The sequence below is a fragment of the Rhinolophus sinicus genome, linkage group LG17, assembly GCF_036562045.2.
Source record: "Rhinolophus sinicus isolate RSC01 linkage group LG17, ASM3656204v1, whole genome shotgun sequence".
Classification (NCBI taxonomy): Eukaryota; Metazoa; Chordata; class Mammalia; order Chiroptera; family Rhinolophidae; genus Rhinolophus; species Rhinolophus sinicus.
The window spans coordinates 16,731,199-16,756,176 of record NC_133766.1 but is presented as its reverse complement, the minus strand read 5'-3'; the positions used below and the strand labels follow the sequence as shown (position 1 = coordinate 16,756,176).

The 24,978-nt window shown below is 37.0% G+C and overlaps 1 protein-coding gene across 6 annotated transcripts; it reads right to left on the bottom strand.

Moving 5' to 3' along the window:
* Positions 1 to 940: 940 nt before the first annotated feature.
* Positions 941 to 20,579, bottom strand: ANGEL2 (angel homolog 2). Of its 6 annotated transcripts, none has more exons than XM_019738032.2 (9): positions 20,298 to 20,579; positions 17,738 to 18,063; positions 13,229 to 13,485; positions 12,493 to 12,562; positions 10,904 to 11,334; positions 9,911 to 10,037; positions 9,424 to 9,481; positions 5,007 to 5,170; positions 941 to 3,403 (listed from the first exon to the last, which is right to left on the bottom strand). In XM_019738032.2, the coding sequence occupies exons 1-9, from the start codon at positions 20,354 to 20,356 to the stop codon at positions 3,252 to 3,254; spliced, it is 1,644 nt and encodes a 547-aa protein (XP_019593591.2). In that variant the 5' UTR covers positions 20,357 to 20,579; the 3' UTR covers positions 941 to 3,251. The 6 variants fall into 6 exon arrangements, with proteins under 6 accessions (XP_019593591.2, XP_019593592.2, XP_074178275.1 ...); XM_019738033.2 differs by lacking the exon at positions 20,298 to 20,579 and adding an exon at positions 19,844 to 20,230; XM_074322174.1 differs by lacking the exon at positions 20,298 to 20,579 and adding an exon at positions 20,146 to 20,201.
* Between the last annotated feature and the right edge of the window lie 4,399 nt (positions 20,580 to 24,978).

Here is a 24,978-nt window from a genome sequence, read left to right as displayed (position 1 = left end):
TGACATGATTTACCCCAAAAACTGATTTTAAAATTGGCTATAATTCAAAAGATTAAAAATAAAATGATTTGAAATCTAGTTTTGAAAAAGTTATCAATGCAAGAGAAATTTGATGCGTAAGCCATTTGGCAATATATGCAAAGTTTAAATGAATGACAGAAATCTTGATTTTAGACTACATGTTGTGCTGTTTTGAGTACACTTTGTTTCAGAAAGTGGTATTTAGTATTTTCTATACACTGAAATCATGAGCATTTCACTTTTTCTAAGTCAATTATTTCATAAGGATTTTATTAATAGATACTAGTAAATAGAACTTTGGAAATCTTGATTCAGTATTCTTACTATACCCAAGGCTTTTGTAAGCTATAGTTTTATGTACAACCTTGTACAGTTTTTTTGACATACAATTCAGAATCTTGTTTATTCTCTTGGACTTTGTTCTGGCCAATACATTTTTTTCCCCTTAATCTTTAAGGAAAACTGTGATTGTTTTAGTGGATATTTTTCTAAGTAAATGAAAACTTGTATAACAGTATTTTAGAGAATGCCAGATAGTGCATGTTTCAAGTTAATGTTTTTCTCATCACCTGTATGTTTATACAGCATGGGACTTTAATAAAACCATCCCGGAAACGTAAGGATTGTTTTTCTTCTGAAAAATGGAAGATGGTGTGATCTTTTTTTTCCCTTGTCCTCCTATTATATACTTGTCCTAGTCGACTAACTTATCACTCTGTCACCCTTGTCTTCTTCCACAATTTTCAGACTCTATATTAAACATCACTCTATTTTGGCACATCTTAATTCACTTACATTTTAACATCAGCCTAAGTAATAAAGGCTGAAAAGGGTAATGAAATTGTTCAGAAGAGGCAACAGGCAAGCCTTCTTCGCAGCTTACTCCGTACACCTACCACAAAACCTTCAGGCACAGATGTACTAGTATAATAATTTATTAGGTAATTTATAGATACACAGTGCAAATGACATGACATCTGTTTCCCCAATCCCTTGAACTCTCTGGATTCTAACTTAGTTTTTTAGGAAAGCAAAGGGTTAAAAGCAGAAAGTTGCTCAATTCAAAAAAAAAAATTCAAACATGTATGTTCTTTTGGTATCAAAAGGTACAGTAAACCAAAATTTCATTATGGTATCCCTTTCCATTTAAAACTTGGACAGTATAGCACTTGAAGTTGTAGGAGACTTGGTTTCAGCAATTAACCAGATTTCACTGCTTTTGGTGGGTAAATACAAGGCTCCAACAGAGTTACCAGCTCTTCTGACCAGAAAAAGTAAAAACAAGTGGATAATTACTTTTCGTAGACCTTTAAAAACGTGTGAAAAAGTTGTATTGACCCTTTGGCCTCCAGTCTACAAAATAATACTTCATTTTATATGCTACAGTAGAAAGCAATTTTATGGATTAACTATCAAAGTGAAGCACATAAAAAGGGTCTAAAATCACATTATATTAAGGAGGACATAAAAAATATTTTCACAGCTGTTTTCAGGGATGTTAGTTTGTCAAAAATGACCTATATATAGTTATTTGTTAATAAACTCACATAACAGAAAGCAGTAATTATTATAATCAATGATTTTTTATTTTTCTTTCCCCAATACTGAAAGGGCCGAGGTCGCTGGTTGCATTCCCACATGGGCCAGTGAGCTGCGCCCTCTACAGCTAAGTTTGTGAACAACAGCTCTCCCTGGAGCTGGGCTGCTGCGAGCAGCCAGAGGTTGGCGTGAACTGTCGCGGGCGCTGCTGTGTGTTGCCCCGGCTTTCTGTGTACTGCCATGGCCACCATGAGTGGCTGGCAGCTGCCATAAGCGGCCGACCGACGACTGGCGACAGACTGCGTCAGCCGGGGCGGGGGGGGAGCTCAAGGCTCATAACACCAGCATGGGCCAGGGAGCTGTGTCCTACACAACTGGACTGAGAAACAAGGGCTTGAACCAGAGTATGGGGTGGGGGGAGGCGGAAGAAAAGGGGGGGGAAGATGAAGTATTCTATTAAGAAAATGCATTGTAAAAACTTGTAATTCAGAATAACTCAATTACAAAATTACGTAGTAAAAAATGCATGTTAATTCTTTGATCCCCATATCTAAAAAAGAAATGTTCACTTTTTATGTTGTAGAATTTTTGATTCAAACACTCATATGGAACAAACTGCAGGATTATTTGACCTGCTCTTAACCACTTTATAAAAAATGTCAGCACCACCTCACACTGCTGCATCATGGCAAAAGAAAACCATTTTAGAAACAAAATTACCATTAAAACAGTTAAATGACTACTTAAGAGTGTTAGGTCTCCAAGTTGGTATCTCCCACTAGAGCTGTGCTGGCTTCCTCAAATTTCTGAGGCAAAACAAAAATAATCTTATAGCTGCCACTTTGTTCCAAAGATAAGTTTCTTAAAATACATTTCTATAGAACTGATCCACTAAAATAAAATCTCTCCCCCAACCCAGGGATCTTTTTTTTTGAAACTGAATAGAAAAAAAGAAGAAAAACTGCTAGGGAAACAAAGGCATACCCCAAATTCTGCCTCTCTCAGGTATCCTGTAATGATCTGTTACAGGATAGAAAGAGAAGGCTTGTGTGAAGTACCTCATCCTTCTCTGTATAGTGACCTATATTTTCCCAACAAAATGCAGGTATATTACATGGCAGAGGATAGCAATAAGATGGACTGAGCAATTTGTACAATTTGAAAAAGCATTACCAAGCTCCCTGAAAAACTGAAATGGTTAGATGGACACTTGTGAATGACCTAACGACTTCTGAGATAACTAATTAGGACACAACAAACATAAGGTCCTCACAATGAAATCAGGTCTTTAGGAAGAAAAATGAGTTGTAGTTTGCAAGAACTCAAAGGTAGTTTATATCCATTGTAAAACTTACCAAAACATGAAATGAAATTCTTTACTAAGAAGACTAAAGAAGATGCACTATATTTAAAAATCACTGTCAATTTTACTGGAATTTAGAATAAAAAATATACAACTCTTTTACAATAGAGAGCGTTTAGATCTCACTTGTCAGGAAAATAGTCTTTCATTATTAAAAAAGAAAATTGTAAACTTGCTTCTTCTGATAATCTGTTTCAAGCATTTAGTATTTAACATAACCTCTTCAGGAACTCCACAGTATAAAAATGAACAACATGCAAAATCTGTACACATTCTTTGAAAAAGAATATAAACTGGAAAGAAAAGTACATATGTAATCAAAGAAAAGTCAGAGCTCAAGTCTGAACTTGGCCAGTAAAGGCAGATGATCTGAAGAGTTATTTTCATTTGGAAGTCCATTAACAGTCCATAAGTCTTGTTCTGTAAGAAGTGACAGTCTAGCTAGAAGTTTCAAGCCACCAACCAAAGCAACTTCAGTTCCTACATTAAAGAAACACATATTTAGTGAAACTGTGTCAACGAGTAATTGTAAATTAATCATACAAGTCATTTTTCCCCCCCTAAACAGCAATGATATAGAACTTGAGACCCCTTTGGAAATCTAATATGAAACAGTTTTCAGAGTACGATTAAATTTTTATTGAGTATAACCTAATTATAATCCTCAAATACACAGCAGTTTCAGATGTTTGTTTTTTTCTATTTCAGGTATTTTTCGATTTCAAGCTGCAAATAATTTTAATTTTCTTTTTAAACTTTTGTTTAAGTATGTTTTTCCAGGACCCATCAGCTCCAAGTCAAGTAGTTGTTTCAATCTAGCTCTGGAGGGCGCAGCTCACACTGGCCCATGCGGGGATCAAACCAGCAACCCTGGTGTTACCAGCATTGCGCTCTAACCAACTGAGCTAATCGGCCGCCCCCAAACAGTCTTCAGAAGAAAATGTCATACATAAGAATGTTAAGAGTAATTTGAAATTGACAACTATGTAAAAAATTCATCTATCGACCATTCTACAGTTGTATAAAACTAGACAGCCCAGTCACAGCTGAGTAGGAAGTTTATAAGGTGACTGAACCATACATTAGTATAATCTGGTCCCAGAGAGTCAGTATCCACAGAAGTACAGAAAGAGGACATGCTCTTAATGTTAAAATTTGAGATGCTGGTCCATGACACACTGCCGCCACCCAGTGAACATTTATGGCATGACAACCACCAGAACCTTAACATAAATTCAAAGCAGCATTTTGCTGAACTGATGTAGTGGGGAGGAGTAAGCCATCTCCTGAGTACTATTAGGTTGGTGCAAAAGTAATTGTGGTTTAAAAGGTTAAAAATAATTGCAAAAACAATTACTTTTGCACCAACCTACTACTGATGTTATCCTTGGTAGGAAGGGAAAACAAAAGGGGAAAAGAAAAGTAGCACCAAAAAAGGGAAGGAAAGATGAGAAGACAAAGATGCCCCCATTTTGGACTTCCAACGTTTTTTGAATGGTATTTTGACTTCCAGGTGTATGAAACTGCATTTTCTTCTCCACGCTAAATCCTTTGGTTAATAGTTCAAACCTTATTTTCACTGAATCATACAAGGAAAAGTGTTTTATCACCTTTGCTTTTTTGAAAGCACACAGTCATATTATAAACTTCTCTTTCCAGAAAAATCCAGTATTCCAGGGTCAACATGACAGAATTGTCTATTGTTGGCAGTATAAGCAAGGTCTTAAATGAAGGCAGCATACTTTAGTAAAATTTAAGCACAAACTATGTGATGCTGCTGTCACAAGAAAACAGTAAATTTATGGTATATAAAACCAAGTGCAAAATGAAAGACCCAGAACTCAGAAGGTGATGGGAACTCAGGTAGAACGGAGGGCATAATTCTTAGGTAATAACTTGCTTTGAGGTGTTTCACTGCCTCCATCTTTTATAGGTGGCTAAATCAGTCTGTTTAAATATCATACCACTTTAAAACTATTTTTTAAGTTCTAAATCTAGAAGTTTAGTTAACTTTCTCAACTCTGACCTTGAGGCTTTAGTTCCTGTGTCCTCAAGCAGAACTTAACATGACATGCACTCTTACCTGGCTGCCCAGCAACATCTCCCTTGTCAGCAGAATAGAAAATATAATCCACGGTTATGGCACTTCGGGAATGACAGGTGGTCACTTCTGGAATTCCAGTGTCAGGAAAATAATGTGAATAAACAGACGACAAGCTGAAACGGTGCTGTAAATTTGAAGACAACCTAAATTGAAAAGAAAAAGTGTTTAGCAGCCATCAAGTTTTTCATGATTTATAATTCCTCCTATTAAAACACTTTTTCATTTCATTTCTAGACAAAGCCAAGACATTAGGACAAGCATTATTTAAAGAGATGATATCACAATGTGGCATTCATTTATTCATGCAGTGATATCCAAAACCTATTAACAAGGCTGTGAAATGGGGGGGAGGGGAGAAAAGCTCAATAATTAACATACTAATGTGATTTTTTGTTAATTATATTTGAAAGCCTTCTCTCATTAATAAACACGTATTCTAAATTTACAGGCATACCTTGTTTTAGCGCACTGCATTTTATTGCACTTCGCAAATTCGTTTTTTTACACATTGAAGGTTTGTGACAATCCTGCATCAAGCAATTCTACCGGCACCATTTTTCCAACAGCATTTGCTCACTTTGTGTGTCTGTGTCACACTGCAGTAATTCTCACAATATTTCAAACTTTTTTATTGTATTTGTTATGGTAATCTGTAATCAGTGATCTTTGAGTTACTATTGTAATTGTTTTGGGGTGCCATGAACCACACCCCTATGAGACAGTGAACTTAATAAATACTGTATGTGTTCTGACTGCTCCACCAACTGTCCATTCCCCCATCTCTCTCTCTCCTCGGGCCTCCTTATTCCCTATAACATAACAATACTGAAATTAGGCCAATTAGTATACTCGCAATGGCCTCTAAGTGTTTAAATGAAAGAATCGCACGTCTCTCACTTTAAATCAAAAGCTAGAAATTATTAAGCTCAGTGAGGAAGGCATGTTGAAAGCCGTGAGACAGGCCAAAAGCTAGGCCTCTTGTGCCAAACAGTTTGCCAAGTTGTGAATGCAAAGGAAAAGTTGTTGGAGGAAATTAAAAGTGCTACTTCAGTGAACACATGAATGATAAAAAAGCAAAACTGCCTTATTGCTGATATGGAGAGTTTTAGTGGTCTGGATAGAAGATGAAACTGGCCTAAACATTCCCTTAAGCCTGATTCAGCACAAGGCCCTAACTCTCTTCAATTCTATGAAGGCTGAGGGAGGTGAGGAAGCTGCAGAAGAAAAGTTAAGGAAAGAAGCCATCTCTACAACATAAAAGTGCAAAGTGAAGCAGCAAGTGCTGATGTAGGAGCGGCAGCCAGGCTAAGATAATTTATGAGGATGGCTACACTAAACAACAGACTTTCAATGTAAATGAAACAGCCTTAGACTGAAAGAAGATGTCATTTAGGACTTTCATTGCTAGAGAGAAGTCAATGCCTGGCTTCAAAGCCTCAAAGGACAGGGTGACTCTCTGGTTAGGGGCTAATGAAGCTGGTGACCTTAAGTTGAAGCCAATGCTCATTTATCATCCTGAAAATCCTCTGCCTGTGCTCTGTAAATGGAACAACAAGGCCTGGGTGGCAGCACATCTGTTTACAACATGGTTTACAGAATATTCTAAGGCCACTGTTGAGATCTACTGCTCAGGAAAAAAAAAAGATTCCTTTCAAAATATTACTGTTCATTAACCAAAGTACCTAGCTATCCAAGAGCTCTGGTGGAGATGTACAATAAGATTAATGTTTTCATGCCTGCCAACACAACATCCATTCCGTAGCCCATGGATCAAAGAGTAATTCCATCTTTCAAGTCTTATTATTTAAGAAATACGTTTAGTGAGGCAATAGCAGCCATGGATAGTGATTCCTCAATGGATCTGTTGAAAGTAAATTGAAAACCTTCCGGAAAGGATTCACCATTCTAGATGCTGTTAGAACATTCATGATTCATAGGAAGAGGTCAAAAATCAACATTAACAGGAGTTTGGAAGAAGTTGATTCTAACCCTCATGGATGACTTTGAGGGGTTCAAGACTTCACTGAAAGAAGTAACTGCACATGTGGTGCAAATAGCCAGAGAACTAGAATTAGAAGTGGAGCCTGAAGATGTAACTGAATTGCTGCAATTTCAGGACAAAATTTGAATGGATGAAGGGCTGCTTCTTAGGGATAAACAAAGAAAGTGTTTTATTTTGTTTTTTAAGAGTTGATTTGAACCAAACTGGCAAGAAAGTGGCTCCTTGAGATGGAATCTACTCCTGGTGAAGATGCTGAGAAGACTGTTGAAATGACAACAAATGATTTAGAATATTACACAAACTTAGTTGTAAAAGCAGCAGCAGGGTTTGAAAGAACTGACTCCAATTTTGAAAGAAGTTCTGTGGCTAAAATGCTGTCAAACAGCATCACATGCTATAGAGAAATTGTTCATGAAAGGAAGTCAATTGATGTGACAAACTTCATTGTTCTCTTATTTTAAGGAATTGCCACAGCCACGCCAGCCTTCAGCCACCCCCACCCTGATCAGTGAACAGCCATCAACAACGAGGCAGCACCCTCTACCAGCAAAAAGATTAGAACTCACTGAAAGCTTAGGTGACGGTTAGCATTTTTTTTAGCAATAAAGTATTTTTCATTAACATATGTACATTGTTTCTTGAGACATATTGCTATTGCTCACTTCAGAGACTAAAGTATAATGTAATTATTTTATGCACTGGGAAACCAAAAATTCATTTTATTGCAATATTCACTTTATTGCAATATTCACTTTAGAAGTCCAATGTGCTATCCATTGCACCACAGAGCCACGTGCAATATTCACTTTATTGTGGTGTTCTGGAATGGAACCTGCAGTATCTCTCAGGTATGCCTGTATTAGATTTTTATTGTTTTTAAGAAAGAAAATCAAAGTGGCCTTTAGGAATGCTATTTAGAACCCACCAGACTTTTGATATCAGAGGGGCCATATTTTTCTATGATTATTCTTGCTATGATAAATGAGATAATTTTGTACTGCATCTGAAATAGCTTCTATAATAGTTTACATTTACCCTACACTACAAATACATGTGATATTATGGGTAAGGATTTAAAAATCATTTCCTATTGACACATGAATTTTAAGGATCTTTTATGCTATGAAAGAAAAAACTAAAAAAAAAAATTTTTATTCATCCAACAAACGTTTATTAAGTAACGTTATCTACTAAGTTCCAGGCACTATGTTAGCTGCGGATACACAGATAAAGATGTTGCCCTGCTTTTAAAGAGCTCCGATGTCAATGAACAAAGGTAATTGCTTCAAAATGCCCTTACTTCCAAGCTTTAGCAATTATTTATGTCTAAGGACTTATATTTATAATACTATTAAATGTAAAATAGGTCTCCTACAAACTGTTATCTTAGTATTGACTTTTCAGTTTATAGATTTAAACTGTGTATATAAACTGTTTATATATAGATACTTAAAAGTATCTTTTCTTATACTTCATTTTGTTGTAAAAATTTTAGAATTACTCAAAACTAAGTTTTTGTTAGTAAGATTAGCCTTTTTATTACTCTTACTCAGGGGAGTTTGGACTATTTGAAAGGTTTAATCAAATTTTTATGTGTGTTTTAAAAATTCAAAAAATTGTTTCCTTTCTTATTTTTGTATGAGGTAGTATTTGCTCGTAACAAAGTAAACAAAAGAAAGTAACACTGAAAAGAAAGCAGATAAAATGAATGAGAGATGATTCTAATTTGATCCCAAAATTTAAATGTTAAAAATCAAAACTATAGAAGAGGCGTAATATAAAACAATCAAGATATTTCAAGACTCTCCCAAAGAGACAAGATTTAAGTCTCCATCTGTCACGTTAACATACGTCTGTTTCTCAACCATAGCCCCACGCAGTCTTACTTTTTGAATAATAAAGAATCCAGGGAGCTTCACCTCTCTACCTCTGAGGAGATAAGCAGAAACAATTATCTTCTCTACTGACATATTCTTTTTGGGGTCAATTCTCCTAAAGATTGTTTTGAGATCTAGTAAGTCAAAGGAGGCTAATGATCCTGTTGAAATCTGAAAGATATTTTTCTGTGATCTTGACCTTTGTTTAAATATATAATAGTGTGTAAATACTTACTATACGAGTATGTCAAACATCAAACTTTACATGCTTCGTCTCATCTAATCCTCACAATAACCCAAATTATAGATAAGGAAACTGAACCTCAGAGATGTTAAGTTTCTTGCCCAAAGTCAAAAAACTGAAAAGCAGCAAAGTCATGACTGGAACTCGGGTCTGACTTAAGAGACAGCATTCTTCACCAGAACAACATCACATCTTCCTTTTTTTATCCAAGTGATTTTTGAGAATTGATCAACAGAAGTCAGCAAAAGTGTACTACTGCTTTCCAGAACTCACTTTTCAGCTGTCACTAGGACCTCTGTTTTGTCCAGCTGTGTTTCTGTCAGATCACTGTCTGTAAGAACAAAGAGAAATATTTTAATACTATCGATATATTGTTTTGTTCTAGTTTGCCTTAGTATAGCCCTCTCACTCTAGAAGTATATTTAAAGACATGTCAAACTAGATATGTATCTGTCTTAAACTAAGAGAGATACCTAGTTAAATGTTTCATCTGGAATCTGTTTTGATTTGATCTCCAGATTAGCAAACATAAAATGAAAACATTTCCAAAGCAACATGCAAGTAATTCATGCAAAGATAGTTTTGGAAGTTCAACTTCAAAAAGGTAAATTTAGAGAGCTTTAAGAAAAGAAATGAGCAAACAGCTGTACGTTTTTATATATCAATATTCATTCCTGAGATTTTATCCCTTTAAAAGTTTAGTTTTATGTCTTCAAAGGGAAACTTAAGAAGACTGCCAAAATGTATTACAAACACTTACCTGTCTTTTCTACTTTTGGTACCTGCTGTACCTCATACACACAGTTCTGTGAGATACCTAGGTTTGGGGGCCAAATTGGAATAGATAAAATTCTTTGTCCCCGTGAAGACTGTTCCTGGCCAGACACCTAAACAAAATTTCAACAGGTATCTTAAGTGAATAGATTTTAAGTAGTTTATGTATTGAAAGTTTATGTCTTAAATGAAAGGGAAGCCAAGAATGGTAAATATAACCCTTTATTCATTATGTTAAGTGATTATGTGTGCTTATAAAATCTTGTTCAAATACAGTTCAGAAAACCCTATTACTTACAAGAAAATGGCAATCTTTTTCTATACATGTTTTTATCTAATTTGGACATCTAAATGATGTACAGTTTTGGACTAATATTGCCCCTCCTCCTTTGCTACCTGCAATGTAGTTCCTAATATATAAATCTAAGTGAAATTAACTCATAAGGTTTTATACTATCACTCAAAACTCAGTGGTGGAAAACTTATTCTGGTTAAATACACTGAAGATCAAATGATCTAAAGTAAGCAGAAGTGAGCCCAATGAAAATAAAAACATGGGATACATTATAAGTAATTAAAATATGTATCATTATGTAAAGGAAAAATCACAATAAATAGTAAATTACTGTTTTGCCAACTGTACTGTCCACATGCAGTATTCAAAATTCTATTCTGCCACCTTATGAGTAGCTCCTCATTTATGAAGTACTCATGTCTGTCAATGTTTTTCTTTTTCTTCTTCTCCCCCAATTTGGATTTTTTGCTGACTGCCAATTTCTCCAAGCAGAATGTCACCGTGAAAGATGAAATTAAACTAAGTGTAGTGGCTCATTGGTAGCTGTGTAAAACCACCAGAACGTGGTAAAGTGAGGGCACTGGATCACCCAAGGTTTTCAATCAGCCCTGTGATGATTATCCTCACATCACAATGAACAGAGGACTAAGTCCGCCTCTTAACAGTAATGAAGTGAGCACTTACCTTTCCTATGGCAAGTCCTTCATAATTCAATTTTCCTTCCTTTATGAAACTATAGAGCGGAGAACCAGGAACAGAATTAAAATCACCACACATCACAATCGGGCAGAAGCTGCCATCTTTCTGATGAGCAACATTGGCAATCTCTGCCAGAAGTATGGCCAGTTGGGTCAGCTTAATATCACCTCGCCTTGGATTGTACAACAGATGGGTGTTAGCCACACAGATGGCAGGAGAGGCGCCACTTGCAGTTTCGGGCTGTTTGGGCTGCAAGAGTAACACTAATCCTACATTGTCTCTGTCCAGCAGAGGGACATCAGGGCGGTAGAACTCCACTGGGTTCACTGACAAGAGTGAAAATTTGGAATGTTTGAAGCAAATGGCACAACCATCAGGTTTCCTTCCTGTCCGAATCTTGTATTCACAGTGATAACCTATAAGAAAGAAAGAAATTTAAAACAAGGGACTGCTTTACACACATACACACAGCAAAACACAGCTCTCCTATTATTTTTAACAATTTTATTATTTAACAATTTTTACAAGTGTATCCTGCAAAACATTAGTAATGTAGGATGTTAATAAGTGTATCTTGCAAAACATTAGGATTGTAGGATAAAAACATTTGGGACTGGGTCTAAGAGGTCTCTGACTAGCACACTTCAGTCTTAAATATGCTAATGTGTATTATCCTGCTCTCATTTCCATCTTAGTAAGTCAATCATGACAAAGACACCAAGGCCTGATAATAATCTACCCACCATGTAATTCTGATGATTTTGCCTCTAACTCCCCACCTCCATCCCCTCCACAGCTGGGCTCACCTGCCTTAAGGAACTCCAACCTCAGGGCCTTTTCCTTGCTATTTACAGTCTGGAATGCTCCAGGCATCATTTGTTCATTCATCTCCTTCACGTCTTTGCTCAAATGTCACCTTCTTTGATCATTTTATTTAAAATAGAAACCTGACCATTCCACTTTCCTTTTTTCTCCAGAAAACTATCATTACCCAATGAACTCTTTGTTTTTTTTATTTAGCTTACTGTTTCTCCACTAGAATGTATGCTTCTCAAGGGCAGAGACTTTATCTGTTTTTCTCACTTCTGTATCCCCACTACCTAAAACACTGCATGATGTACACTAGGCACTCAAAAAATACTTGCTGAATGAATGAATGCAAAGTAGGCAGCACTTCTCAAACAGATAACCTTGTTTTTAGAAGTGTTCATTCATCAAAGAGGTTTCTAGCTTCCATCCAATAAGCACTGGTAGACATGTGTGTTTTCATGATGACCTAAGTAAATCTCACGAAACTCAGAATCTTAGGGGTCTAGAGGTGGGCAGAGCAACTCCTGGAAAGGAAACTGTAAGAGATTCTTATACACCTTTCTCTTCGAATTAAGATTATATCCACACAAAAGTTTCCACTTGAAATATCTCTATCTTTTCCCAACCTTTTGAAACTGGAATTAAGTTTTTTCAAAATTAAGATTTTTGGCTCAAATATGCCACATATCTTTGTTAGCAAGTTATGCTTTAACAACATACCAATCTTCCAAAGCAAATTTGGTAAAATAAAAGTTACATTGTACCCAACGATTCCAAACTTGGTCTGATCTCTGTTCCATAATGATCTTCTTGGACTTCTTGCAAACAAAGTACCTTGGAAGAAAAAAAATGGCTTGAATTAAACAAAGATATGTAAATACGAATTTTCTGGTGCTTCCATCTTTAAAAAAGACTTCTAAAAGCCTGATGAAAATTGAAATAAAAATTCTTTTTTCTTGTCATTTATAGCTCTACCAAATTAATGTTTCCACATCTGATCAGTCCCCCAAATCCTGGCCTATAATCGCATGAAGCTCTCTTACTATCTAAAACTGGTATTTCCCAAAGGAAATACTTTTAATTTATGTCAGAATATTTTTCCTGAATTTACATGTTTATTAGTACTAAATCCTCCTGGTCCTTTCTTAAGAGGTAATTTTCTTGAATTCTTGAATGCCATCATTTAGCATAATCTTTGCACAAATTAAATTTAAAATCAAAGGAAATATTTATTGAATACTTAATATGTTGCCAGTCCCTATCTTAGGACTGACCAATACTTAAAATTTTTGGATCTGTTTTGAAAAGTTAGATGATTATTTCTGCCAACAACCATTAGCAAATAATTCTTTGAAAGTCACGATACCTTGTTTAAAACTGTTCCATCACTATATTTAAATGTCTTCTCTCCTTACCAAAGGGAGAAAACTATTTAGTTCACAAATGAACTAGTTAACCTAACTTTTTTTCGTGTGAAGAATTCTGATATTTTGTACTTACATCTGCATCAAAGTGTTTAATTTCTTTCAGAATATTGGGAAACCTAAAACTCCAGTGTAATACTGGCCGCCGGCAGTGTCTATAGAGGTGTGAATTATCTTCCAATAAATTTTGTGAAAGTATATTATAAGACATCACTGAAAAGTCAAACTTGTTCTCACTGTCTTCACATTTGGAGTCAACATTTTTGTCTCCTAGGATCTTCATTTTTTCTTTATTATGGTGACATATATACTCCCAATGCCGTTCTATCATGCCTGTTAAAACATATTGGACAAAACATAAGTAAAAAACATACCACATATTTTCCTGTATGTAAGTATTTTCTTGCCTTTTAAAAATTTGCATACGCAATAAACAACGTGTTTCCCTGTTGAGTAGCACTAAATAACTAGAAGTTGTCATCAAACTGATTAAAAGGCAGTAAAATGATATATTGACTGACCAAGAGGTACACAACAGGCTTAAAAAGTCATTCTGGAGACTGAGAGTGTGTGCTAATAAAACTAAAACTATACAGGGATCATGGTTTCTCAATTCTTTATGGTTAAGAAGTGGCTCTGTCACAGACATGCTTAGCAACTTTATAACCGTAATATGTTTGTATGTCACAGTTAGCTTTTTAATAAGATAATTTCACATTTTTTATTCCCTTTTAGTAAGATAAAATCATCAAGTGATGAACTAAGTTCCAGAAACAACTCATCTCAGAATTTTGCTTTAGACATGAATGAAGGGTGTACAACGGCAATATATGGAAGCATTATTTAGTGCCTAAAATACAAGTGGAAAACACAAACAAAATGAACGAAAAAGACATCTTTTAAATGCACATTAAAGCAAAAGTTAAATGTAACATGGTTACAGAATGCTAGTAAATGGTAACGGCTGATTGATGAACCTAGTATGCAGCAACCAGGAATGCGAGATGGTTTATATTCTGCAAAGACATCATGTACCCTGAAAAAAGTGATGAAAAGAGGATCAAAAAAGCACAAAATTTGGCAATTATAGGCAGTCCTTGACTTAGAAATGACCACACTGTATGTGTGTATGTCTCTTACCCCATCATTAAAGAGCATACTCATATTGCCATGGAAGTCATGAAGAAAAACGTGGAACTTTTAGAGAATCTATGAGTTCAAATGAAGGAGAAAACAAGAAATGGGAAGTACTCAGAAAATAGACTTGGAAATAGATTTCCAAGCACGATTAGATTATGTGGGAAAGCCCTGCCTGAAGGCTTTTACTTCACTGGATTGCAATGCCTAAAATTCCAGCAAATAAAAATTAAATTGAGGAAAAATATTCTATACACAGGGGAAAAAAGATTAAAAGAAAATAATCAGTATTTTTAAGAGCAGTTATCTCTGAGTGGTATGATTGTGGGAGATTTTCCCAAATCTACAATGATATACCAGGGGTGCCAAAAAAATGTATAGAAGTGGACACTTTGGTCAGCGTTGCTCAAGCAGTAGTTCGCCGTAATCAGAAGTGTCTGGACGCTGATGGTAACCACTTTGAGCACCTCTTGTAATTGCAGAAGTCAAATGTGACTTGTATGCATCTTGTTACCGGTATATACTGAGTATTACAATTAATACAGTTATTTACTTTCTTAAAATGTGTATACAGTTTTTTGGCACCCTCTGTATTTATTATCGGAACACTAATGCAATAGAAAAATGCCCTTGAAGTAAAATTCAAAAATACCCTACGATCCATGAGTTTAATCAGATTACTTTCCTCAAAATCTAAATGCTGATAATCTGCTGCACAAAGGGAATAGAAATTTTGATCAAAGGATAGAAGAGGAGGATGATTTTTGTGATTAGTGAGGTCTGAGTGGAACAATGGAGTTGGAGACTTTGATACCATGAAGGTGCTTGGAGCCTGAGGAGAAGGGTGAAGAGAAAAAACGTGTAAGGAGAGAAAAGCAAGCTAAATAAAAGCCTTCGACTATCACAGAATTTAGCCTAGAGTTTGTCCCATGCCCAGAAAAGGGAGGGAAACTATTCCATTCTCTTTCCTTTACGGAACATAGAGAACCCTACCCCTAATGGCCCAGAAGTAAGGCTAATTGTACTAGCTCCGCAGAGCTACTGAGATTTGGATCTGAGTTTCTATGGGGAACTCAGATATAACTGATTCTCAAGAACTGATGATCTAGAACAAAACTCATTTATAAATTGGGGAGGACTTATGTTTTTAGCCACAAATCATAAAGTCCTCATATGGACAGATGGAAAGGGCTCCAGTTATGCAAAAAAGATGTAAGCTTTCATCAGTTAAAGCACTACACTGGTATCACATTAAGATATGAAAGCTGAAAAAACTCATAGTTTCTTGTAAAAAAGAAAAAAAAAATATATATATATGGGCGTATAAATGCATTAAGATTTTTATAGTCCTGGCAACTAAGCGTTTTAAGCCAATTCTTTTTGCAATTCCATTTTTTTTAAATGACTCAGACCACCAGATTACCTAATTTATGCGGTGTCTTTCAAACTTCTAGAGGTTGTAAAACCCTTCAGCATTACCTTTCATGTCATGAATATCAACCCCTGGTATTGGGACTGGGGCTGGAATGATGGGGTAAACACATTTGACCTGACCACATTTGCTTTGAATAAACATAAGGAAACGTGTTCGAATGCTAGAAGTCCATGGAAGACAATCTGAATACTGATGGAGTAAACAGTCTTTGGCCTTCATATACTTCACAACAAAAATTCACACTACGAAAGCTTATATACCTTCCATGTCAGGAGGAACAAGGTGATCACAGCAGAGAAGACAGATGAATCAAAGAAAGTAAGCAATAGGCCTGATCAGGTTTTTAGGGTGCCTAATTAAAAAGTCATAATTGTGTCACATAAATCCTTCAAATACCAGTTTAAAGTGATAGGCAAGTTAGCAATGCTGTTCTCTTGATTGAAAAGTATTAGTGAAATAGCGGAAGTCACAGACATGGCTTAACGAAGAGCATTTTCCTTATTCACAATACCTAGGAAGAATGGACATATAGAGAGTCAGGTTGCAATCCAAGTTTATCAGTGTGCAAATGTAATTCCGCATCCATCAAAGGGAAAACGACACCATCACGCTTTTGTGAGCACCTACTATGAAGCCAACAGTGTGCTGGGCACTTGGACATCTCTGTTCATCTTCCACAGGCTTTCAAAGCAGGTATTATTTTACAGTAGGAAACCAAGGAGCAGAGAGGCTCAGTAGCCTGTCCACGTTCACACGATTCGTGGTGGAGCAGAGTGAGAGCAGGGAGTGGTTCCTAAGCCCACGCTTATGGCATTATTCCACAGCTCCACCTGAGAGCCACCAGATTTACAAAAGGCTAAACAAGTGTGCTGACCTGTTGGACAGTGAATATGTGAATGAAAAGCAATCTTATGTCATCATACAGCCCTAGGTTTATAGACTATGGATTGTTCTTAGAAACCTAATTCTAATGCCTCTACATACACCTTTCATTCATTCAAAGAAATATTTAGCAACACATACTGTGGCTAAATACCACACAAATAGATTTTTCACTTCTGAATGCTTAGAATTTCTACTTAAATGTATAGCATTTCTACTTAAAAGAACACAAGCTAATCTTCTAGCTCTAACTTCCAGGTGAGACTTACTGTGAATGTCTTCTTTTGACAAACTTATGTCCACTCCCTACACATTAACACTCACGCAGCCTATTTTCAAATATCTTCAGAGGAATTATCCTCGCTAAGAACCACAGCTCAGTAAGAAAGACAATTCCAAGTCCTACTTGGACAATTCATGTACGTTGGGGGGTGGCAGCACAGAGGGAGCCTGGTGAACTGTTTACGGTAAAAAGAGTTATGAGAAAAATAGAAAAAAAATCAATATATTTAGAAAAAACTTTTTCTCAAAATTGAGTAAGATCTGGTTTTCTTTTTAAAAGATTAAAACTTTCCAAAGACTCTCAAGATTACATCTATAGACTCCAGTATAAGAAATATAGAATAAGCTAAAATCTTATTCTGTAAAGTATCTTCATTTATGATTGTTTCTATTAAAGGAATGCTATCTTATTTTTTAAAGTTAGCATTAAATAAGTTAGCATTAAAAACGAAAACATGAAATTTAATTTTTTAATAGATCCGTGAACTCCCAATAATACATCCACCACACCAATTTCTAAGACATCTAAGAAACTTTGTTTCAAAAACACTGGATTTGAAAATCATTCTTAAACTTAACGTTTTAATCTAGTCCTCCATTCATTTCCACCTTATTCTATATGTAGAATCACTTCTATTTTTACTGCCAGTAATACACAATTAATTAAAGATAAAAATAGAAACTTCATTAAACGAATAATTTTTTTTTCCTAACAGAAAACTATTGGCTGAAAACAAACCTCAAATATCTATAAAACCTGCAGGAGGTTTTCCTGAAGATTAGATATAAAAGCTTCAATTAGTCTATGGCTTATGTCTATTTCTGCACCAAGATACACGTCACCTTTACCTTGGTGTTTTCTTCGTTTTGATGAAGGTTCATCTCCCTCAGTGTTCATGATGTAACTAGAGAGATGAAGCAAAGATGTCTGGCTCAGGTTGTCAGGTCTCCAGTTCCAGTACTGAAACTGAGTTCTAGACTCAAACAAACAAGGTGGTCTCCAATTTAGTGAAAAATGCCTACTACTGAAGTACGGGTAAGGAGCACGAGAATAATGTCCAGGCCACCTCATACAACTAGAAACATGTCTGTTCCAGCAACACCTTTGCAGATTCTCCCACGGTGTAGTCCAGTCTCTGCCCAGACTCTTCTGGTGATGGGTTAACATGGGGTATCTAAAAGAAATAAATATACTCCTTGAGGCACCACTTTTTGTTCAGCTATACCACATGAAATCTAAATCTGTTTCCTCAAGGGAAGACAATGTCTAATATTTAAAATCTGACTTCTAAATCTGTGGCTGGGGGAAAGCAGCTATGATCTAACTATTAGCAGCAATCTCAATACTCTTGCTAAACAACTATGAATCCACCAGCCTCCCAAAACACATACACTTCAAAAGCCCACAGTTCAACTGAGAAATGAATCAACCATCAAACTGGTATTCAGAATAGCTTTCTAGCATTTTATATAACTCAACAAATAAAATCCACAGCAAAAGTAACACTTAAATCAAATATGGAACACATAAGCTGACTACAATTAAAGTGAATCTCTCCTCCAACTTGGGTCTGGGGTAAAAACACATTTTTGAACAGTTTTTTTATACCAAGGTTATATTTTCCAAACATTTGAATAGCTAAGAAAACAAAAGCCTATTACAATTTCACAAAACTCTCTTGCTAATCAGGCAGATAATTTATTTTTCCATCTTTTTTTTTTCCTTTTTAAAGCATGCTTCTCCTTGAGGGAAATGAAAGAGGATAAAGTTTACTAGAAATTCACCAACACTCCAAACCCAACAGCACCAACTTAACCTATCATCCAAAATATCTCTAAAGTAGTGTTATCATTATGTTGAAGATACGTTGCTCTCAGGCTCTCTTAAGCACCATCTTCTGATACTAGTATTCTGGCAAAATGTTAGGATTAAGAACATTTATCTTTTCCTCCAGAATTCCTTAAAGGTACATTTCCAAGATCACGCCAACAATGTCCACTTTCATCACCAAAGGAATTTTACTTGAACTGTATTTTCTGTTATTTGACTTTTATGTATTATGTTCGTTTCATTTCAACATTTAAATTTTTTATTATTTTTGTAGTTTATGCATTTTCAAGTTATTCTCTAAATTCAACTTAATTGTAAACCTTTTTTTTAAAATTAAATTTATTGGGGTGAAAATGGTTAGTAAAATTACATAGGTTTCAAGTGTACAATTCTGTAATACATCCTTTATATATCACATTGTGTGCTCACCACCCAGAGTCAGTTCTCCTTCCATCACCATGTATTTGACTAATTGTAAATATTTAAATGCATTACATGGGCAGACTATCCTGCTTTGTGAAAACTCGGAAAGCCATGGAGATTTGGGCGCTTGTTCCATACATTGTCTATCCTATTAAACTACCATATTGAGGTATAATACTTGCACTACAAAACTTATTCTCTGTATTTGTAATTATTTATATAGATGTCTTTTTCTCTTAAGATGGTGTGCTCCTTCAAGGCCAGAACTTTCTTAATCACTTTAATCCGTCTTCCCAAGTGCCTAGCACAGCGCCTGGCACACAGCTGGTACTCAGGAAAACACTGTTGAACTGAATTGTCAAGTCCCAGGACTATAGGAGTTAAAACCAGATCCCCAAAACTTATGTAATAATACAGTGCTGTGCTTCCCATGTGTGGTACACCAGTCGGTTTCATATGGTACACAATTAAACTTTTTTATTTTTAACATCTAAGTATTTAAAGTGTATTAGAAAAAAAACACCCCAAGATTTCGCAGGTAACAGCTTAGAGCGACGCTAACGTATGTAGCACCGATTGAAGTGCTCTTTTTTAATGAGTCAATTCCAAAAAAAAAAATATCTAGTAAGTAACACAGGCGTGAACGAGAATTTGGTAATAATCGTAAATGTAAGTGACTCAAGTTCGAGGCATTAACACACCAACAAACCAACGCCTGGGCGTGTGAACTGCGCGCGCGCGCCTCCCTCGGGGTCCGGCCGCCCCGGGACCTACTGCGCCGGGCGGCCTCCCCGCGGGCGGTCAGCTCCTAGAAGACGCTCAGGAGCCGGAGAGTAGCCGGGGACCCGGAGGCTCAGGCAGGCTTGGAGGTGGCGACGGGGTAGTGGGCCGGCGCTCCAAGGCCAAGCCTGGTGGGAAGGGCATCAGCCCGGCCAGCGGCCGATGCGGTCCGGGCCCGGGCCCTGGCCAGTCCACCGTCCCGCCGGCCGCGTGCCGGGTTTACCTATCCTTCGGGGTCTCCGGAGGCTCGCCACGGCCGCACCACCGCCCCGACCCTCTTCCTCCTCCTTCCTCCCCCAGCCCGGCCCGCCCCGCCCCGCCCCGGCTCACCCGGGCCGCCCCTCCCTCTTCCCTACCGCCCCTCGCCCTACTAACCGGCCTCTCCCCGCTACACAGCGGCCGTAGCCCCTCCTCACACAGCGCCACGCTTCCATCTTGCCCCGCTGTCGTCGGCCAGGTCTCAGGCCCGTGTCTCAACCTCAACCTCTACAGCCGATTTGGCGACGGAAAGCTCCAGGGACTCCCCATCAGTAGCCCTCGGGCCTCCCGGCCCGGCTGCAAAGCATGCTGGGAGGCTCAGTCTCGCCCGTGGCCAAGTCCCCATCTTGCGCCGCGAAAGTCACTTAATTGTCTCAACCCTGAATTGCGTTCAAGATGCGTGCGCAGAGCGTGTGAAGAATGGGCAGCCATTTCAGAAGAGGGCAAAACACCCGTCCTGCGTCTTAAAGAAACAGGAAGAAACAAACTGCTGACTAGTTTTCAGGCCTGTGGGAGGGTGCAGTGGGGTTACTGTATGAGAACTGAGAAGAAAAAAAAATTATTTTCGCGTACTTTTATAATGTCTTTGGGAAATTCGGAAGGTGGATGCCCAAGGTAGGGAAATGCCCTTCTCTGGGTTCTCATAGAACTGAGGTACCACGGAATTTTGCAATTAATTTTGCAGGAACACTTCCCGCAGAGGTCACTTTTAAACGTATGTTATTGTCATGTGTGTCCATCTCTATCAAATTTGGTATACGATTCTAGGTTCTTGGAAAACGTATTTAAGTGGAGACTCCTCCAAGAGATATAAGTGTGGAAGAATAAAGTAGAGAGAGCAGAAGGGCAAAGGATACTGGAAGGCAGGAGCACTGCTTTTATAGGCTCTTTGGGAGAGCAGCGGAGTAATTTTTTGGGAAGGCTTGTGTTAATAAGGAAATCAGTTGCATTTGAAGAAAACTTCTTTCTTTAGTATAAATATAGTTGATTACCCTTTCTTGTGGTAGTTATGTTCTACTGCCAACATTGAATTAGTGAATACTGAACCCTTTCTCCTAGGGGAGCACCTTAGTGGTTTTTGTTTTGTTTTGTTTCTTAATTTCTCTTTGTACATTTATCTCTCATTGCTATGTGTATGGAGCAGAGGATATCTTCAGTGCAAGAACTTATATCTCAGCTGGAAGTACAAATATATTGTGTTAAGTAATGTCCAGAAGCAATTTCTTTATAAGTACAAAATTTATGCCTCAAGAACCTTGAGGACACTGAGCACAGGAAATGGGAAGACTCCTGAGTCACATAGACCAGGGTTTTAGCACAGACCCTGACATGTCCCACCTGTGCCATTGGCAAATACTCATATGTATATCACCTCTTTGACTGCAGTTACCTCATCTCTAAAAATTGAGATAATAATGCTTATGAAATATTGTGAGGATTAAATAAAATGATAGCTGTGAAGTATCTGTTATAAGACGCACAGAGGCAGAATTGTTTTATGTTGCATCAACTTTGTATGCAAAACAAACTTGAACGCATAAAATTGGTTAAATAGTTCCCGAAAGCGGCCTGAGGTGACCTCTGAAAATGGTTCCCTATTCGCTTGACCCAGAGAACCCCACAAAATCATGTAAATCGAGAGGTTCAAATCCACAGATTCATTTTAAGAACACTTGTGAGACTGGCCATCCAGGGTATGCATATCCGAAAAGCCACCAAGTATTTAAAGGATGTCACGTTACAAAAGCAATATGTGCCATTCCATCATTACAATGGTGGAGTCGGGAGGTGTGCCCAGGCCAAACAGTGGGGTTGGACGCATGGTCGTTGGCCCAAAGAGAGTGCAGAATTTTTACTGCACGTGCTTGAAAATGCAGAGAGGAATGCTGAACTTACGGGTTTAGATGTAGACTCTCTGGTCATTGAGCACACCCAGGTGAACAAAGCTCCCAAGATGCGGTGCAGAATTTACAGAGCTCACGGGCGGATTAACCCATACACGAGCTCTCCTTGCCACATTGAGCTGATCCTCAATGTGAAAAAGAACAAATTGTTCCGAAACCAGAAGAGGAGGTTGCTCAGAAGAAAAACATCTCCCAGAAGAAACTGAAGAAACAAAAACTTAAGGCCCGGGAGTAAATTCAACATCAAATAAATGCTAATAAAAGTAAAAGCAGAAAAAAAGATTGGTTAAATAAACTATGATATACTGAATAGATAATACGCTCGTACACATAAAACAGAACTTTATGCAGACCCTTTGGGAAACTGTCAGGAAATTAAAAACGAGATAAAAATGTTATAAAATTAAATGAAAAGTAATCCAGTATAGATTCAATGTATATGGTATTCATTTAATACTCTCAGGTTTTTTAGCCAAAAACGGGTATCCTAATGTTTAATAACCTATTTTGAACTATTGATATAAATTTTTCCTATTTTCAAGAAACCTTGTATCCTTTGTTAATGAAAACCTCCCAATTAATGAAGTTACATAATCATATGTACATGTACATGACATTTATATATAAATATGGGGTATAAAAATTACTTTTGTTTTTTGCTCTTAGAAAAACAGGATTTGGCAACGTGTGGATTGCAAGGAAAAGCTAAGAACTAAAGATTAAAATCTAAATTTGAAATGTGTCTCAACTCCCACACATGTTCTTCTACTTCACTCTGAACCTCTAAATTCTGTTAAAGATTTCGTTATAACCTCACAACTCACATAATAAAAATATCCCAGGTTGTCATGGTGACATAGTTCTTTCCCCTGCGGAACCTTGTAGTCTGGTGCAGTGGTCTCCTAATTCCTGATGGTTGTGGAATCTTTCCCTTCTTTTTTTCATACTGTTTTTCAGTTTTCCAGCCAAATATTATTAATAACTCTGAGCCTGCCAGAGTGGTGGCAAATTAAAGATTTAATTTGGAACAGGGCAGATTTAATTAACGGTCTTACAATAATCAGTAAATCAGTCTGGAAAGCTAATGGAATCCTCCATGGGTATATGTTCTGTAGTGGTTCTTGATTAAAACATTACAGTGCTCAGTCGTTGCTAGAATTTCTCATTTATTTCTAAGCCTGTATAGGCTGATTAAATTAAGAACTCTTGGTGTCTAGCTTTTTAAAACAGAGGTACAATGATGGGAACTAGGTAGTCAGGATATAAACTTCAGGTTAGCTATTCTCTTCCCTCCACCCCTAAGCCCTTTCTTTTCTCCAGCTCTCAGTCCCAGAATGGGTGCTTTGCACATTTGTGAGTTCCTAAAATGCAGAGACTCGTGGATGTTACAGAATTGAGCTTAACTCTGACAAATGATCCTGCTGCCTGGCTTGGTCTGTTTTAAGTCTCCTACAATTATCTTTTTTGGGAAGGTATTCAAGAGTAGATCTCAGCAGGAGTTCCTTGGACTCAGAGGAGAATGAAGTGGCTGAGAAATAGAACAGCAGAGGAAAGCATGAGAAAGCTGCATGTAAAAAAGAATAAAACACTCTTTGTGGTTGTCCAATACCCATTTGAGGAGAAAAACCATGTCTTTTGTTTGTCTACATGATGAATAAATAAATAGCTATTTGATGGTAACTTTACCAAGTATTTTGACTTTGCCCCTGTCAAAACTACACATTAGCTAGAAGCAGCATAAGTCCTTCACAAAGGCTAACATCAAGGTGTAAGGTATGTATCACTTTATTCTCTTTAATGAATCTTTAGTTCATAAAGAGTTATCTGAGAAGTCTGGGATTCTAGAGGTCAAAAAAGATTTAAGGGAATCTTTGAGCTATTATAATATTTTGAAAAATCTAATAGAAATTGAAGGAAAATGCAAGAAGGAAGCAAAGATGTACCAAAACCTCAAGTTTCTTTGCTTTTGACTGATATTACATATACGAGTTTAATATGGGAACATTTGTTATTTCATTCTGGTCAGAAGCTCAGGTCAGTAGTTATATATCAATGACTTTGGTGAAGAAGATAAAACAAATAATTATACTTAATGTATATAATTAGATTGGCAGGGAAAAAAAATCTTTAGAGCCTTGGAGTTCATGCATTCAGCAAATACCTCTTATCTTCCAGCCACTGTGACAGATACTGAGGGTAAGAATACCAGTGATGGATAGTCCCCATCTTTAAGGAGCTCACAACATAGTGGGATAAAAACATGTCAGCCTAAATTACTGTATTTCCCTGAAAATAAGACCTAGCTGGACAATCAGCTCTAATGCGTCTTTTGGAGCAAAAATGAATATAAGACCAGGTCTTATTTTACTATAATATAAGGTCTTATTTTACTATAAGACTGGGAATATAATATAATATAATATAATATAATATAATATAATATAATATAATATAATATAATATAATATAATATAATATAATACTGGGTCTTTATTAATTTTTGCTCCAAAAGACGCATTAGAGCTGATTGTCTGGCTAGGTCTTATTTTTGGGGAAAGACGGTAGCTTACGTAACATATCACTATCCTGTATGAATTGAATTGTGCTGTAGTTCAGATGTGGGATAGAGGCATGGGAGCAGAGAGGCAGGAGTGCCTAATCCTCCTTGAAAAAGAATACAGGGGCTGTGAAAGAGTGCTTTAGAGAGAAATTAGTCCTTGAGTGGGCTGGTTCCAGAGGCTGGTTGGGGGTGGTGTGAGGTAGGGATTTCAAAAGAAACATGGTTTGAAGATCTGGAGGTGCAAATTTGCAAAGGATTTGGCTGAAACCCAGAGAAATGAGACTGACAGGTGAGCAGGCAACAGACAACATGGATTCTAGAAACTATGACAGAA

What these genes read in the sequence shown, in the direction of transcription:
- ANGEL2 (XM_019738032.2), bottom strand. Translation starts at nt 20,356, where the DNA reads ATGGAAGCGTGGCGCTGTGTGAGGAGGGGCTACGGCCGCTGTGTAGCG. An exon ending in TTAAACACTTTGATGCAGAT is followed by an intron (nt 12,563 to 13,228) that starts GTAAGTACAAAA and finishes TTTTCTTCCAAG; the next exon opens with GTACTTTGTTTGCAAGAAGT. An exon ending in GTCCTAGTGACAGCTGAAAA is followed by an intron (nt 5,171 to 9,423) that starts GTGAGTTCTGGA and finishes TTTTCAATTTAG; the next exon opens with GTTGTCTTCAAATTTACAGC.